We start from the raw sequence: 15858 nt of genomic DNA on the forward strand, positions 1-15858 counted from the left end.
CATCTCAGGAGCCAAAATAATAACTCTCACCTTGTGTTTGAGGGAAGTCGTCCTGCAGGGTTGTTGTGATGCTCCTCTGCCTGAGAGGCCTTGAGCTTCTTTCCGCTGGTTGTTTCTGGACACTGCCTGCTCCTCTTTGTTTTCTGTTTGCCCTTTTCTGCTCCTGAAACTGCAACTGCTGTGGTGGAGTTAGGCGGTCTCTGTTCTGATGATCTGGAAATGGGAGTTGTTCTACTACTACTGCTGCTCTGGGAGTGGGCAGAGGTTTGGGTGAACACGCCAACAACACGTCCCTTGGCAGGGCTCAGAGGGGTGGGTGGGCCGTGGGCTAAAGTAACCGTGGTGTTTGGACTGGAGTCCAAGGTCTGGACTCTGTTAACAGGCTGTGACTGATGCTGTAAGTGGATATTACTGCCTTCTGTCTCTCCTTGCTGGTTGACAGCCATGCTGATAGTCTGTTGGGAGGGCAGGACGCAGATGCTGCTGGCTATGGATGTCTGCACAGAGGAGCTGAGCTGTGACATAAGAGGAGCTCCTCCTGCTGATTGAAGGACCATTGGCTGATCTGAAAGGCCCAAGCCATGTGGACCTGCTTTAAACAGGAGGTTGCTAATTGGCCCTGTGATCTCAGCAGAGCTGAGGACAGGGGTGGAGAGGGAGACTGATCCTGGTGCAAGAAGGCCAGCTGCACCACTAGGGGGCACAGACACAACATTCAACACTGACTGACTGGGATTGAGGCCAGAGACTGTGCAAGGTATAAGGTGAGTGGAGGAATCGTGACCCAGGATACCAGGCTGGGCAGGTCCAGGAATCCTCTGGTGAAGGAGAGCAGTGGGATCCAAGTACATAACCCCACCTGCTTTTGGTCTCTTGATAATATTTGGGACCTTGCGCTGAGAAGTGGAGAGGGCGTTTAACTCAACCAGGCCACCAGGTTGGCCAGAAATGCTAGCAGTAATCTGAGGGGAAGTCAGGTTGATGAGGGTCATGTTGGGAGGGCCCACTTCAGACGGGGCCAGAGTAGGCTGGTTACGCGAGCGGGCCAACTTTTTGCTTTTTCGTGGTTGAAGACGAGAGATAGGCCTCTTCTTGCCGTGAGCAGAGGCGAGTACAGTTGGGGAAGATGTGAGGGAGGAGGGACTGGACACTATGGCAACACTGGGAACCAACTCGTGCGGTCGACCAGCCTCTGTGACCAGAATCTGGGACTGGTCGTGGGGCTGAGAAGGCAACCCAATGAGAAGTCCTGAGGTGGTGCTGGGGATTCCCGTCTGGAAGCCTGTCTGTGTGGTTCCTGTAAAGGTGTGAATCTGGGAGGGGTGAGACATGGTGCCCAGGACTTTACCACCAGCAGAAAAGATTGGCTGGGCCGTGGATAAACCGGTATTCAACCCTGTGGTGAGAGTCATAGAGCTCAGCACTGCTGAAGAGCTAGTGTCCATCACTCCTGTGGCACTAAGTTTTTGGGTGACACCATTAGGGACGGTCTGAAGAACGTAGAGAGGCTGGAACTGCTGATTGACCACAATGAGCTTGTCAGGGCCTGGTTTAATGACTGCTGGGCTGGAAACCTGAGCCTGGGATGGTCCTGGGCCAGTAACTGGACTGGGACTGCCTGCAGCTGCAGCTGATGCCTGGAGGTACTTCTGACCCTGAAGAGGCAGGGCGGGAGAACTTGGCAAACCAGGGGTACCAGAACTCCTGGGAACATCCTGGTTACCTGGAGGTTCAACAACCTGGCCAATAGCAGGGCTGGGAATAAACTGCTCAGGAGTCATGTGACCTTCTGTGACCTGTGTGTCCCTGTTTCCCAAATTTGCGGCATCATGCTGATTCTCAGATGGTGACACACCTGGCCCTGCTCTTTTCTTGTCCCCACTCTTTTCTCCACTGTTTGTCTCTGCGTCAGAGGTCAAGCCCAGCATGGTGCGGTCTGAGGTATCTGAGATAAGACTCCCAGCAGAGTGGTTCTGACTGGTGCTGACAGAAGGGCTGCGTGTGGTCAGGACAGAGAGGTCAGACGGCAGCTCCAGAGGAAGATATGGCTCCTCTACAGATATGGAGCTATTCACACTACTCTCCACTACGCCTCCACTCTCAGCACTGGGCAGCGGCTGGGAAAAGTCATCAAACAGAATGTCTTTGCGCCGGTTGACATCCACTCCAACATAGCCCTCATCCAGGAGCAGCTCTGAGGAGGACGGCTCAGACTGCTGACCCAGAGTCTGCATTGACATGGAGGGTGTGTTGAGGACAAACTCCATGATGTCTGATGGCAAAATGTTACCACAGTCATCACTGTTGTTGTTGTCTGAGTCTGACTTAAGCAGGTCTGTGCTGAGGGACAGCTGGGCCTCCAGAGGATCCTGACCCTGACTCTGCGGCTGGGACTTGACCCCGCCTCCTAGAGGAAGACAGTTTTCTTTCTGGTTCTTTCTGCCTTCTCGCGTGTTGCCACTTACTGCTCCGCCACTGCTGTCAGCCTCCTTGCTCGTGTCATGGGAGTCAGGTTTCTCAGAGTGCCTTTCTCTGCCCCTTCTCTTAGGAGTGCTCTTATGTGGGGTGGAGGAGGAGGTGGCTGTAGTGGTTGTGGTGCTGGTGGTGCAGATGCTGGTATCGCTCTCCGAGCCATCATCAACGCCATCAAGCTGGCCAATACGCTGCTTGCCTAAGGTCCTGTTAAACACAGCAAAGACAACAAGTCGGATTATGAGAGACAACAGAAAATAATCACTAATACATTTTAGACGATTATTTTATCAAAATAATTGTATGTACTTACAAAGCACTCAGCATGTCCTCTTCAGCTTTCCCTTGAGTCCTCTGTTGTTGCTGCTCCTCGTCTTTTAGAAAACGTTGAAGCTGGGATCCCCTTCCCAGACACTGGTCTATCCCTTCTATAGAAGGTAATCCCTCACCAGGGTTAATTATTGTTCGGGTGAAGTTGTAGTAGTAAGGATCTTTACCCCTCTGTTTCATTCCGCTGTCATCATCCTCTCCACTGTCCCCTGACGAAGAGGAGGTGCTCATATCATCTGCTCCATCTACCTGCCCCTCAGCTGACTTCTTGCGGCCACCAGATCTCCTCTTAACCATGGCCGCAGCTCCATCCCCGCTGCCGTAGAAGGGAAGGTCCTCTTCACCATACGAGCGAACCCCATAGAAAGGTGTGAGGCCAAAAAACATGTTGGAGCGCGCACGGGCACTGCGTCGAGGGTAACGCCGCTTGGCCGACCCTGATCCATCACTGTCATCTTCGTGATGTTTATCATCCATACCCCTGTCGTGGTCATCTTCTGGGCCATCGCCCTCATCCTCAGTGCCTTGAGTAAGGAGGCTGCGGTGGTCTCGGAGCTCGCTGCGCGAGTGCTCCTTGCGCAAATCATCTTCCTCTGTCTGAGTCTGGGTGTCAGATTCAGAGCTGTCACTGCTGCTGGCAGAGGGTGAGGAGAAGAGAGCGGAGCGGGCAGAGCGTCGGGTCCCCTGGCCGGCAGGAGAGATGGTGGAGGTAGTGGTCGTGGGACAGGAGGAAGAAATACCACCAACAGTGCTGGTCCCGTTAGGGTCAGTCTTGATATCAGTCTTTAGTGGAGTTACAGCAGGGGGTTTAACTGACCTCTTTTTCTCTCTAGAAGACAACGGCAGCTGGTTAGTTGGTTTGGTGTGAGATTGGGAAGAGGTCTTCACGCCTTTCTCTGGAGCTAAACCACCCTGCTGCACCTGCTGTAAGTTGTCCAGACTGGAGCTGTTTTTCCTCTCAGTACAAGAGTAATTTTCTCTGCTCTTTGAGGATGACCTCTCCCCTCCCTGGTTCTCAAGCTTCTCCCCCTGACCCTTCACATGGACTTTGGTGCTGTTTCCAATTACTGGAGCTTTACTATTGCTGCTGTTGTGAGAGCTGGGGTTCGTAGCATGTGTGTTGCAGCTGCCAGTAGCTTTCAAATTATTGTTGAGAAGAGGAATTTTGTTGCTGCTGTTGCTGTTTTGGAGACTCTTCTCTCTTTCACGGTCTTTGGACACCTCTCTGCTGCCTGCCGTCTTAACTTTGGGGTGTTTGTCTTTGGCAGCTGAGGCTGCAGCTGGGGAGGCCAGGTGCATGGAGCCTCGCTTGACAACGTCATCTTCTGCTGGTGTCCTTGATGGCCACAGAGGCTTCATAGCTGCTGCTGTGGCTGGACCTGATGAGTAATCATTTGATTTCCGTGTGTTGGACTTTTGAAATGAAGACTGTGGGGAGCCAGATTTCCCAACAACAGCGTCCTTATGGAGTGAAGCTGGCATTAAATTTCCAGTGCCACTACTACTCTCCTTCCCTGAGCTGGGCTTGTCCTTAGACTGGGTGATGTTAGAGGTGGGGGTGCACCGGTGACGAGGCAACAAACTGATGCTTGCAGAAACATCCTGGTCTTTGCCTCCATGTTTCCCTTGCTTGTCTGTCTGCTTGGCGCTACCACCTCTCTGCTGGCCTGAGAGAACAGCAGTGCCCACAGGAGGGGAGGACTGGCCTGAGCCTGCAGGTGCCAGTCTGGGGCTCTTACTGTCACCTCCAGCCTGTTTGGACTGACTGCCAGGGTTACAATCTTTCCCTGAGCCAGAGTCTTTGTTTTTCTCTGTGCTTCTATAACTGGAATCTCTAGAGGGAGGTCTACCCTTGTCAGAGTCTCTGCTAGACAGTCTGTCTTTGCCTTGGCCTGAGTCTTTTCCTGTTTCCCTGCTATATTGTCTATGCTTCTCAGAGTCCCTTAGCCCTGAATCTTTACTGAGTGACCTACCTTTTTCCATATCCTTATAACTGAGATCTCTAGAGGATGATTTGCTCTTTTCTGTTTCTCTATTGCTTGACTCTCTGCTTGCCTGTCTCCCCTTGTCAGAGTCTCTGTTTACTTGTCTCCCCTTTTCTGAATCTCGAATGGGATCTCTACTGAGAGGTCTTCCCCTCTCAGATTCTTTCAGACCTAAGTCTTTACTCAACTGTCTCCTCTTTTCTGGCTCTTTGGCTGGTATTTCGCCCTTGTCAGAGTCTTTTTGCCCAAGTTCCCTAGAGGATCTATTCTTGTCAGGATCCTTAGAAGCTTGGTCTTGACTTGACCCTTTTCCCTTGTCTGCATCTCTCAACCCTTGATCTCTGAATGGTTGCTGTCTGTTTCTGTCTGTGGAGAACAGTCTACCTCTTTCATCATCTCTCTGGACTGGACTCTTTGCTGAGTCTTTGCTGAGGTGTTTGGACTTTTCTGGGTCTCTGGCAGGGGAGGGGATGAGGGGAGGGGGTGAGGTAAGGGGTCGTGACAAAATCTGAGGTGGGGAGGTCACACCTCTCTGTCTGTTCAGCTGGTGGGGAGGAGGAGAGAGAGAAGGGGAGCTGTGGCGACGTGAGTCAATATTCCGCATGCCGGGGTTCACCAGGGAGTCTCCTACTGTCACAATCTCATGGCTTTGGGGCTGAGAGGCACCTCCTACAAAATAAAAGAAATGGAAATTAAAATGGAGACTACTCTGTGGAAAGCCAAGAATTGAAATTAATTTCTACAAAGAAATATCAAAATTGTCTGTTATTCTACAAACAAATTATTTCAGAAATAGTTCTAAATCAAAAAAGAATGCATGTTTGTACCTGGTGAGGGCATGGGCCTGGGGCCTAGTGAGCGCTGACAGGGGGGATAGCTGGGGTGTCGGTTCCTGGTGTAAACCCTGAGCTTGGGGGTGTTGGCGGGGGAAAGGGTGTCAGAGCGCCTTGGGGATTCAAATGGATCAGGAAAGTCTAAGTACGAAAAAAGGAGAAAATGAGATAAAACACAGTTTAGTATGATAGATGATAGTCCCTAATATGGTACATACTGTAACACAGTGAAACCTGAACTATATAAAGTCACTATAGTCTGTAGGTTACCTGCTATGGGAGGTGGGCCATGTGCTATCGTGCGATTCTCCTCAGGCGCCATCATGTTTTTTAGGTCAGACTCTACCACTGGAGGGTGACAAACTAGGATCCTACAGGTATACACACAGCGCTTTCGTGCATCTAAAGTACTCCAGTAGACCCTTGAACATCTGGAGAAAAGACCATTTATTTAGACTCAATTAACTTGGCAATTTCAATTTCCTCCAGCAGTTAGATGTACTTTAATTGAAGAGAGAATGGTAATTATGGCACTTAAAATAGTAAGAGAAGACTTTCAGATAAATGAAAAGGTAAAAAAAAACAAAAAAAACCTACTGGTATCCAACAGGGAAGAGTTTTCGTTTGCAGTCTGAGAGTTCAGTCAGTATCCCCAAACAATCAATGGTCATGGAGCCTGCAATGATGGTGTTAAAATCAGCAATCACAGTGGGAGTAAGTCAAGAAAATTATGTGATAGACGTTTATCCACAAACATTTACCAGCAATTGACCTACCTATCATCATGTGGACATTTTCAGGCTCCAGCCCTGCCAGCCATTTCCTCCTGAGACTAATGCCCTCCAGGTCCACCAGGATCCTGCGGGTCACCTCAAACCCAGACACCACCTAGAGAAGAAAATATACAAACATAGGAAAGGTAACAAGAAATTTAAGAACATAAAATAGTAGTTCCTAGCCTGGTGTGGTTAATCTATACAAGAGACATTTACTGACTACGTTTCAAAAACTTGAACCTACTTTTAAGGAGGCTGCCATCTAAATGTATTAATGAACTATAGATTAAATAATGAAATGTTCTTACTTCTCCCTTGATGAGGTCCCTGTGCTTTGGACAATAGACTTTCTTGTCCTCCAGGAAGACACAGTGGCACTGGCGGGCGCACATGAAGTGGTAGTTACTGGTGCAAGAGGTGAGGCAGCAGCCAACTGTGGCCCCTGGCTTTTGACACTTCTCACAGCGCTGAATACAAAGTACAAAAGGTTGTAAATGTCTGTCCAATAAAAATACACTGTAAATAGAGTGGGAACTTGTGATGGACAAGGTGTCTTACCAGCTGTTTTCCCCTGAGGACAGCCATGTGAACATTCTTCAGAGAGCCGTCGTCGTCTTCAAACACCTCGGCAGACCACAGGGCACAGTTCACATGGGTCCACTCATTCTGGCCGATGTACAACAGCCTGCCACCCTCCTGAAACAAACAGGCATGTTACAAATGACACAAAGACATTCTTATGGGTGTTAAAGAGAGTCCAAGCAGATTTCTGACTCACATTAGTGTTCTCGTCTCCATACTTCAAACACAGAACACATTGCCTGTTATCACTAACGCCAGGCGGAGGAGGGAGCTCTGGGCTGTCTTCACGATCTGAAGAGAAGACATCAAACAGTTTGAATTCATAAGAAAACCAGTGAGTGACAAGATATGCAAAAAAAAGTGTGCATGTAAGTATTTGTACATATAGTTGCCGAATTGCCTTACCAGGTAGGAGCGGGGGTGGTGGGGGTAGTAATGGAGGGAGAGGAGGAGGGGAGGCTGGAGAATCTGGTTCACCAGGGGTCTTGGGCCGGGGAGCTGGGATGATCTTTTTCATGAGGTGGGGGTGCTCAGCGCGGGAAAGCTCCTGTCTCTCCTGCCACTGGGCATAGTTGTGGTCCAGGGACGGAGGCAGTACAGCATTCGGGAGGAGCCCACTGCTGGGGAAAAACGGCATACAGAGACAGGCACTATCAATTAGACTATTAGTACTAACAATGATAAATGTGAGGTTGTGATTTTTGTTATTGCTAAAGCCCTACTGTAAACAACAGAACAAACCTCAAGAATTTCAAAATAACCACACAAGTCATTATGTGGGTTTACAACTTCAGTGAAGCCTAAGGACATGAAAAAGACTCAACAAGACACAATTCAGGGTTAAGTCTCTGTGGTGGGGATTGTTGTTACATCAAAATAGCACAACACAACCGCCTGTCAAACCTCAGATTAATAGATGAATAGAAGATGCATGAGATATGTTGGCAAGGGTGTTTAATCCCTCAACACCATCATACAGTATGAGCATCTCAGGATTTTTTGTGAAGAAGATATAAAAAAGGCTCTCAGTCAAAAGTGAGCAGTGACACCAGTAATAAATAATCACATCCAAGGAGCTTTGCCAAGTTAAGTTTCGCCAAGTCGAGCAAGGCTGGGTAATTGGTGTGATGTGAAGTCTCATACTTAACAAGCAGAGGCATCTAAACAGGCATACATCCAATGATGGCCACAGGATCCACTGGATGGATCATTGGCTTCCTGGGATGGAGCACTGATACATAACGTAATAGACCAAACTGACAAGTAAACCACAATCAGACCACAAATATGCATCGAAGAGCCTTCAAGTGAAATGAGACACTGTTACGGTTTACCTCCCACACTGCCTGGAGGAAAGGCAGACTAAATGGTCTGAGAAAGCTGATAAGTTGTTGTTAGTGAAGTTAGTGAATGAGTGTGTGTGTGTAGGAAAAAATCTAATATGCAGAGCAGTAAAACCATACCATTCATTTACAAAGTGAAAGTTTCAGAAAAAAAAGCTTTTATGAGCTTTGAGCTATTCCTTCTAATAATGTCATTCGATAACCCTGTCAAGCATCGATTATTCAATGTGATCATGTCATTATTAGTCAACTAGTAATATTGGCTGTCCACAATAAATAGGTTTCAGGTAACTGCTCTCGTGCTTAGACAAACTGACTACGAATTAGAGGAGTTGCTATCATTGATCCTGTATTCTCTGGTCATAATCACATCAATTGGTGATATTATGAGTGTATGGGCCCCCAGTCATCCATATCCCTCTTACAATCACCACTAAGCTGTCCTGTGGGCTCATTAAATCAGAGGAACTGTGGAATCAATTTCATTACTGCAGCTTTAAATCTTGACTGGGACCTTTAATCACAGTCATTGTTCTGAGAAAAGACATGTTGAAAGAAAACCACTTCATTGATCTACTCCACTCAGTCACTCATTTCTTAAGCTGTTAAAGAGTTGTTTTTTGATGTCGTGGCCAAGAAAGTGTTTCAGTTGTGATTCCCAAAACTGAACATCACAACACGACTTAGCCACTCAAAAAGATAAAGTGAATATCACATGAAATCCCGATCTCGTCCCTTGGCTGTTACTTCCACTAATTTTACTCGGAGGTTGTTGGTATCGTCAGTCCACACATTTCATAAATATTAGTTCAGTTTCTGGTTCCCTCCGATGATGGTGCAGCTGCTCCCAGTGAAACTACATCTTACTCCTCATTTCAATAATTATAGACCTGAAGTTCTTGAAAACTGTGTTTCTTCTACAAGCTCTTTGGTTGGTTTCACATTACAGGAGTATTACATTCCAATTTTCTTCTCTGTAATTACAAACAGCACTACAAGTTAAGAAAATAACAGCACATCACACACAATACCATTAAGATTGAGAGCGCTGCCTACTCAGGGGCGTTGCTTAAATATTGACTTTCAGACTTTGGTCATATTGGTTTGCGCTTTCATTTTAACATCTTGTCCAGTATTTTTGCCCGATTTTATGGTTGTACTGCTTCAGTAAGTACATAAATCTACTTAATTTTCAAAAGCATTTTCAAATAATTACATCATAACACTGTAAAAGTAATCTAGAACCAACGGGTAGAGATAAATGATGGCTTACATAACTGTAATGAGTTACTCAGAACAGTTGGATACTGAACACTGTGTAATAGGTTCGACCTCTTCTTCTGACAACGGTGCGATAGACACTCACTTGGCAGAGACGTTTTGTCTTTCCCAGAACCTGGACTCTTTCACTTTGAACCATGGGAAGATTCGGTCCATTTGCTGAAACAGAAAACATACAATGACAATTGCATATCAGCCTACTAAAGCACATGCACAGACCTACATTTGGGGCAAGATGGTGATTAGTGATTCTGTAGCTCAACAGAGGGGCCCTAACTTGATGTTGCCACACATTGACCAAGATACTTAACCTATAGCTGCTACAGGGGAACCCCAATCAGAGGATGTGTCTCAGAAAAGAATATGGAGTCATATAACTTCATAAACAACAGATATACTGCCTGATATGACCCAAAAGTGTACAACTGGCCCGTTGTTATTGTGGGATTTGTGAGTACGTTTGAACAGCACTGTAAATGTTTGTGTTTTCAGTGGTGCTGAGGGGACGGGTATGGTCTATATGATCCAGGTTCTTACCCGAATGAAGAAAGACTTGACCATACTGTTGGCTTTCCTGCTCTCTGGCTGGCCACCGTCACTGTTGATGGCTGTCTGAATGATTCGCACGATGTCATCGCTGAACTCCAGCTGGGAGAGAAATGATGAACAGACGCACACATGCAGAGAGTAATTGTTAAAACAGTGACATGCTGATGAACATTGGTGGAAAGGTCATTACAGTAGCTGTCTACGTTAATTTACCATTATACAGAACAGACCTGACGCATACAATACTGAAATCTACTATAAAAAAGGCTCTAAAGCTAAGATTTTTTTAAATACAGACTGCTGTGATGGCACGTGAATCTCACTATTCCGAAATGGCATCATATCATTAAGCGAACAGACTTTCTCCTTTCTCCTGAAAATGTTTACCCATGGTTAGCTTGCATAGATCCCTCCCATCCTCTAATAAATGTAGAGTAAATATACACACACATTAACTGCTTTTGACCAAAACTGGTCAGAGCAGCAGAGACAACTCGAAAAGATAACATACTTACCACTGATTTGTAGCGGCCTTGATCCATCTTTTTCTCAACAGACTCCAGGTCTGGAGGGGAGTCACTGGGAGGTGTGGGGGTGACTTCTGTCAGGACGGGAGGATCTGGGCCCTCCGGCGAACGACGGGATGGAAGACTCTCCTCTGTCTCTGGATTCAGCTCAGGAGGCTTCACCGCCTGCACCAAAGCCAGAGAGTTACACACTGAGTTTAGCTGTGGTTGCTGCTTCAGCTGTTTGTAACTGAATATGTCTGCATCCATCAGTGTTTACTCTGGGTTCATGAGTGCAGCACCACAATGAGGTAAGGTGCACCACCACTAAAAGAACTATAATTTCACACTTTAAAAATCATCATGTTCAATTAAATGTTTGCAATATGGTAACTCTGGCAAAGAATGACAGAAGAAGAAGCGACAGAATGTGTATCTAACCTGTCTGTAGCGTAACAGGTGTGAGGATGTGCGTGAGTTGAGCAGTGCAGTGAGGACATGACGAACGCAGCCCTGAAGCTCCCTCTCCAGCGCTGTCCTCCACTCAGCCGGATGGCGTTCAGTACATTTGGTACACGTGTAGGCAACACTCTCTGGCAGCTTTGATAGCAGCTCGTACATTTCATCTGGATGACAGGAGAAAGATGACATGTCATTATTGCTCCCGTCGTTAGGTTTTCGTCTTTCAGCCTCTCGTCAACATGACAGCACTCACGGGACAGCCTGTCAGACAGCTGCACAGACATTGACAACTGACAAGGCAAATGAAGTGCAACACGTGCTGCTAAATACTAAATACAGCGTTCTACTTGATGAAGAACATACAGTGAACTTGGTGTTTTCATATGATATGGGGTTTTTTGAGCCCTACTGACCTGTCAGATTCTCACACTTGGCGTGAACCCAGTGGTTGCAACAGCCACACTCCATCATCTTGCTGTCGTAGTCATCATCATCATAGCACTTATCACACAGTGGGCAGAAGTTTCCTGAGAGAGGAGATGGTAAAAGGTACAGGTAGGTATGATGTTCAGCTGCTGTTGACAGGTGTGTCCATTATTTTGTCCACCCTTTCACATCCACGAGGAAAAGCTTAATATCCTCACCACCATATAAATGTACTTCACTATAATAAAAAGGGTAAAAGGTCCAGTGAGTTTAGACCACTCAGTTACTCCTTTCTCAAGTTACTGATGACTTCTAAGTCTTCAACATACAGGTCAGAATCTTAAGAAATCTTTCTCCTTGAATCTCAGAAAGGTATGTAGTGTATAACAGTCATTTCGGGCTGCTCATGCTCATCACTTACCTTTAGCAAAGAGTTTGGCACAGTCATGACACATGGAGAAGTCATGTGACCACTGGGCATCCCAGGACTTCCCAGGTTTAGTGGCTCCACAACTCTTACAGCGCACACACTTGGTGCAAACCTGAAAAGAAAGAGCACATAAACAAGGTGGCGACTACATGGCAGATACTTGCAAGCAGTTGTGTAAAGAGTGGGGACAGTGTGAAAGTGAGTATAATGCTTTCATAGACGCTGCCAGTGAGAGGGTCCCATGAATGTAAGTAACACGATGGTGAGAGGCAGGAAGAATGTGTGAACAAAAGGAGGTACGAGAAAAATGTCTGAGCATAATGCTAAAGTTTGGTCACACACTGGTGAAGTTACATAAAGGTGAAAGGGTGGAGAGGAGCCTAAAGGAAGAGTGGTGTGTATCCATACCCAGACTCTCTTCTTCTTAGTGGGTCTGGTAGGGTGGTTGGGACCCAGGCACTCCGGGTGATAGCTGTTGCGGCACTTATCGCACTCTAGCAGCTGCTGCTTCAGTGACAGAGGCCAAAAGTAAGATTAGATCATTTACATATTAAATGAGGCAACATTAAACACAGTTCTGTTCACAGCAAATTAGATACAAATATGTCCCCTGGTTTTTACCTGTAATGGTAGTATTCACCTTCGCCAATCAGTGTTGTTTTGAAATGATTGAATAAACGAGTTGATGCAACGTTACAGTGTTTTTGAAATACAATCAATGTATCTAAGATTTTATGCAGAGATTTAACTACAGTGCTCTCCCCAGTTTATTGAGGGGCACATTCATAGTGGGCTTCATGGATGGATGAACGTCATTATCAAAGCATTATGCAGCAATAGTGTGAGCTGTGTGGAGCTGTGCTTGGCAGGGTTTGTAGAAAGCCACTTAAGAGGCAACTGCAGTCAAGTTTTTCCTGTGGCTTTGGGTCAATACAATTAGCTTTGCAACATTATATATATATATATATATATATATATATATATATATATATATATATATATATATATATATAGTAGCAGTATTTTTTAGATGTGGGTCCCTGTTTTGTTAGTTGCACATGCATTACCACGCAGGTGACATAATACACATTCCTGCCAATGGTTTCACACTATTCCACTGATCTACAGGTGGCAGTAAGGTGCCAAGAAACGCAGCAATAAACCAGCAAAGGCAGTGAAGAAGAAAACTGCTAGCAAGTAAATATAGATGTAAACAATGCAGGAGAAACTGGCTGTCCAAATGTTTTTTGAGGAGGGAAATGCACTCAACACATTTGATAGACCTCTAGGATACAGAAAATTTGAGAAAATTAAACTTTGTTGGTTTATAAGAAAACTCCACAGGGCACCTTTAAGCAGAACTTCAGATTGTGCGAGATATGATCTATCAGCAGCAGTTTGAAATTCCTTCAGGCTCTCAAGGCCATGCTCTGTTGTGGAATCAGAGAGTGCCAGAGACCTGCTGCTGCTGCTGAGGCAGTTCTTTAGTCACAAATAGAAGCCAATCGAAGTAATAAATGACTTAATGCTTTAGGTAGAGATTTGTTTATAGTTGCAAGAAATCCATTTTCTTAGCATTCAGATCATCTGCTGCCTAGCTCTTAATGACCAATAACCAACAAATCTATACAACTTAACATGTACCAACAGGACAAAACCATCCAACAGGCGTTTGATTGTGTTGCGTTGACTAAATATGTTTATACATAATTCTAAAGTGACAACCATGCCAGGCTCACACCATGCACATTTTACACAGGACTTGAGTTAAATAATAAAAGCATGGCAAGAATCCAAGAAGCTGATTAAGTGCTGTCTGCTGGCAAAGCTAGCAAGCTTCTTTCTAGGGAAGATTCTCCGGCCTTTACACACTGTCACTCTACACAAAGCTTCTTTTGTGGACAGCTTTAAAATGAACAGAACAGTACTGAATAGCTTACTTTAGTTTTCTGGTGCTGGCGTCCACAGGCCTGACAGAATCTACATCGTCGACAACACCAGTTCTCAAACTGCTCCTGGAGAGGGCGCTCTGATTCCCCCAGGCAGAAGAGATGGAAGGGTTCACAGCACACCTGGCAGAAGACAAACTGTAGATAGAGAGAAAGACAGAGAAACAACACATAGAGAAAGGTAGGGGGAGAAAGACAGACACTGTTAGAATGTAAGTTTAACTATTGCTCTGACAAACGGACAAGAAATTTAAAAGCAAACATTTTCAAGACAACGACCATTTTTTACCTCAACATTTCCACTGCTTGCACATAAGAAGCAGAGTACCCTGGGTGTGACAGGCACAGAGGTGAGAAGGCTGAGGCCGCCAGCCTCCCACACCTTCTCGACATCATGGTCCCTCTTGAAATCCACTCTGATACGATGCACTCCGTCGCAGGGCGCTCTGGACTTCGTCTGGCCCCTAGTCGAGGGAGTGCTCAGCCAGTTTAAAGTACTGCTGCTGAGGGGTTTAGCGGTCAGCGGCTTCTCATGTTAATCAGACAAGAGAGTGACAGAGCAGGGTGAATATCAGAAAATGTACGTAGGCTATACAGTGAACATTGTGTGGAAATAAAAAAACAAAAAAAGCAATTGGATAAAGCTAAACTTCTTACCTTGTCTTTTGGTCTCTGTTTAGGAGATGGAGGTACGGAGCGAGAAGTTGACTTCTTCACCTGTTTTGATTCAGCTATGAGAAAGAGACAACATTCAAATAAGAGTGGAGTATAAACAATATGCTTATTTCAACTTTAATACAGGACAAAAAAAGGGTGTCCAGTTTTGTTTTTTTACCTGTATCTGAAATCGTTGTAGTTGAGCTCTGCTGTTGCGATGAGTGCTGCTGGGGCTTCTTCTTGGGCTCGCTCAGAGGAATCTTGGATAAAGCATCTTTTTTTGAAGGTGTCTGACTAGTAAGAGGCCGTTGCTGCTGTTGTGTTGGTTGGTGAGACTGCGTAGACTGGGAGGGGGAATTCTGGGCTGAAGATGACGGGGAGGAAGATGACGAGGATGAAGAAGATGACGAAGTGGAAGAGGAGGATGACGAGGATGACGAGGAGGAGGAGGAGGAGGATGTTGGTACAGACTGCTGTGGTTTCTGTCCCTTCTTACTGGTGACACTGCTCGTGACAGAGAGCTGCTTGATGTCTGGTGTGAGGGCTGGAGACTGAGCCTGGGCTGTGACTGTGCTGGGGGCCTGAGGGGGTTCGACTGGGGCAGGGGAAGACATGAGGGCTGGAGATGATTGCTTTGACGATGGCTGCTGCCTTGACTTCTCCTCTCCCAGTCTGAGCGGAGGAGTTTCACTCTTTTTGCGGGGAGACTCCTCCTTTGGTGGTGCAGGAGTGGGTTTAGGGCCAGACTCTGAGATCGGCCCTTTTACTGGATTGAGACCCTCCTTCTTCTCAGACAACTTGTTCTTTTTCTTGTCTTTCTTGCCTTTGCCTTGCTTCTGAAGAAACATCTTTGAGGGCATCCACTGCAAGTTCTGACACTTCCTCATCCTGTAGACAAAATTATTATTATTTTTTTAATTTCTTGAAAATTCCATTTAAAATTAATTTATGAAATACTATTCAAGATTTACTTTACAATAATCTGTTGTGACAAAAAGCTCATCAACTCACTTGCAGCATTGCTTTTTAATGTTTCGTCCTCCAAATTTAGGCTTGTCGAGACAGTTGGTACAGACCCCACAATCTTCTGGAACTTGGCAGCCTGAGCATTGGCCACAGCGTCGCGACCGACGGCCCTTCTTGGGCGGAGCCTCTTGAACAGCCTTTTGCCGTGTCTCCCGTGGCTTTATGGGAGGGGACTGAGGCTCTGCCTCCTCGGAGCCTGCTACTGATGACTTGTCTATAAGATAGATCATAGATATATGTCATCGCTACTG

General features: G+C 46.1%; 1 protein-coding gene across 1 annotated transcript in view; it reads right to left on the bottom strand.

The window, feature by feature from the left end:
• The window catches only part of kmt2a (lysine (K)-specific methyltransferase 2A), a 33708-nt gene that overhangs the window by 3855 nt on the left and 13995 nt on the right, over positions 1-15858 (bottom strand). Inside the window, exons 5-27 of the mRNA XM_070905301.1 lie at positions 15593-15821; positions 14760-15469; positions 14582-14655; positions 14214-14450; positions 13916-14062; positions 12384-12482; positions 11967-12087; positions 11533-11646; positions 11099-11283; positions 10667-10843; positions 10140-10250; positions 9688-9761; positions 7384-7598; positions 7175-7269; positions 6955-7092; positions 6705-6863; positions 6397-6508; positions 6218-6296; positions 5891-6051; positions 5615-5761; positions 2786-5456; positions 1787-2679; positions 31-1723 (exon numbers count right to left, since the gene is read on the bottom strand). Coding sequence (XP_070761402.1) covers positions 31-1723; positions 1787-2679; positions 2786-5456; positions 5615-5761; positions 5891-6051; positions 6218-6296; positions 6397-6508; positions 6705-6863; positions 6955-7092; positions 7175-7269; positions 7384-7598; positions 9688-9761; positions 10140-10250; positions 10667-10843; positions 11099-11283; positions 11533-11646; positions 11967-12087; positions 12384-12482; positions 13916-14062; positions 14214-14450; positions 14582-14655; positions 14760-15469; positions 15593-15821 — 8641 coding nt within the window. The remainder of the gene's footprint in view (positions 1-30; positions 1724-1786; positions 2680-2785; positions 5457-5614; positions 5762-5890; positions 6052-6217; positions 6297-6396; positions 6509-6704; positions 6864-6954; positions 7093-7174; positions 7270-7383; positions 7599-9687; positions 9762-10139; positions 10251-10666; positions 10844-11098; positions 11284-11532; positions 11647-11966; positions 12088-12383; positions 12483-13915; positions 14063-14213; positions 14451-14581; positions 14656-14759; positions 15470-15592; positions 15822-15858) is intronic.

The sequence above is a fragment of the Enoplosus armatus genome, chromosome 5 (genome assembly GCF_043641665.1).
Source record: "Enoplosus armatus isolate fEnoArm2 chromosome 5, fEnoArm2.hap1, whole genome shotgun sequence".
NCBI lineage: Eukaryota > Metazoa > Chordata > Actinopteri > Centrarchiformes > Enoplosidae > Enoplosus > Enoplosus armatus.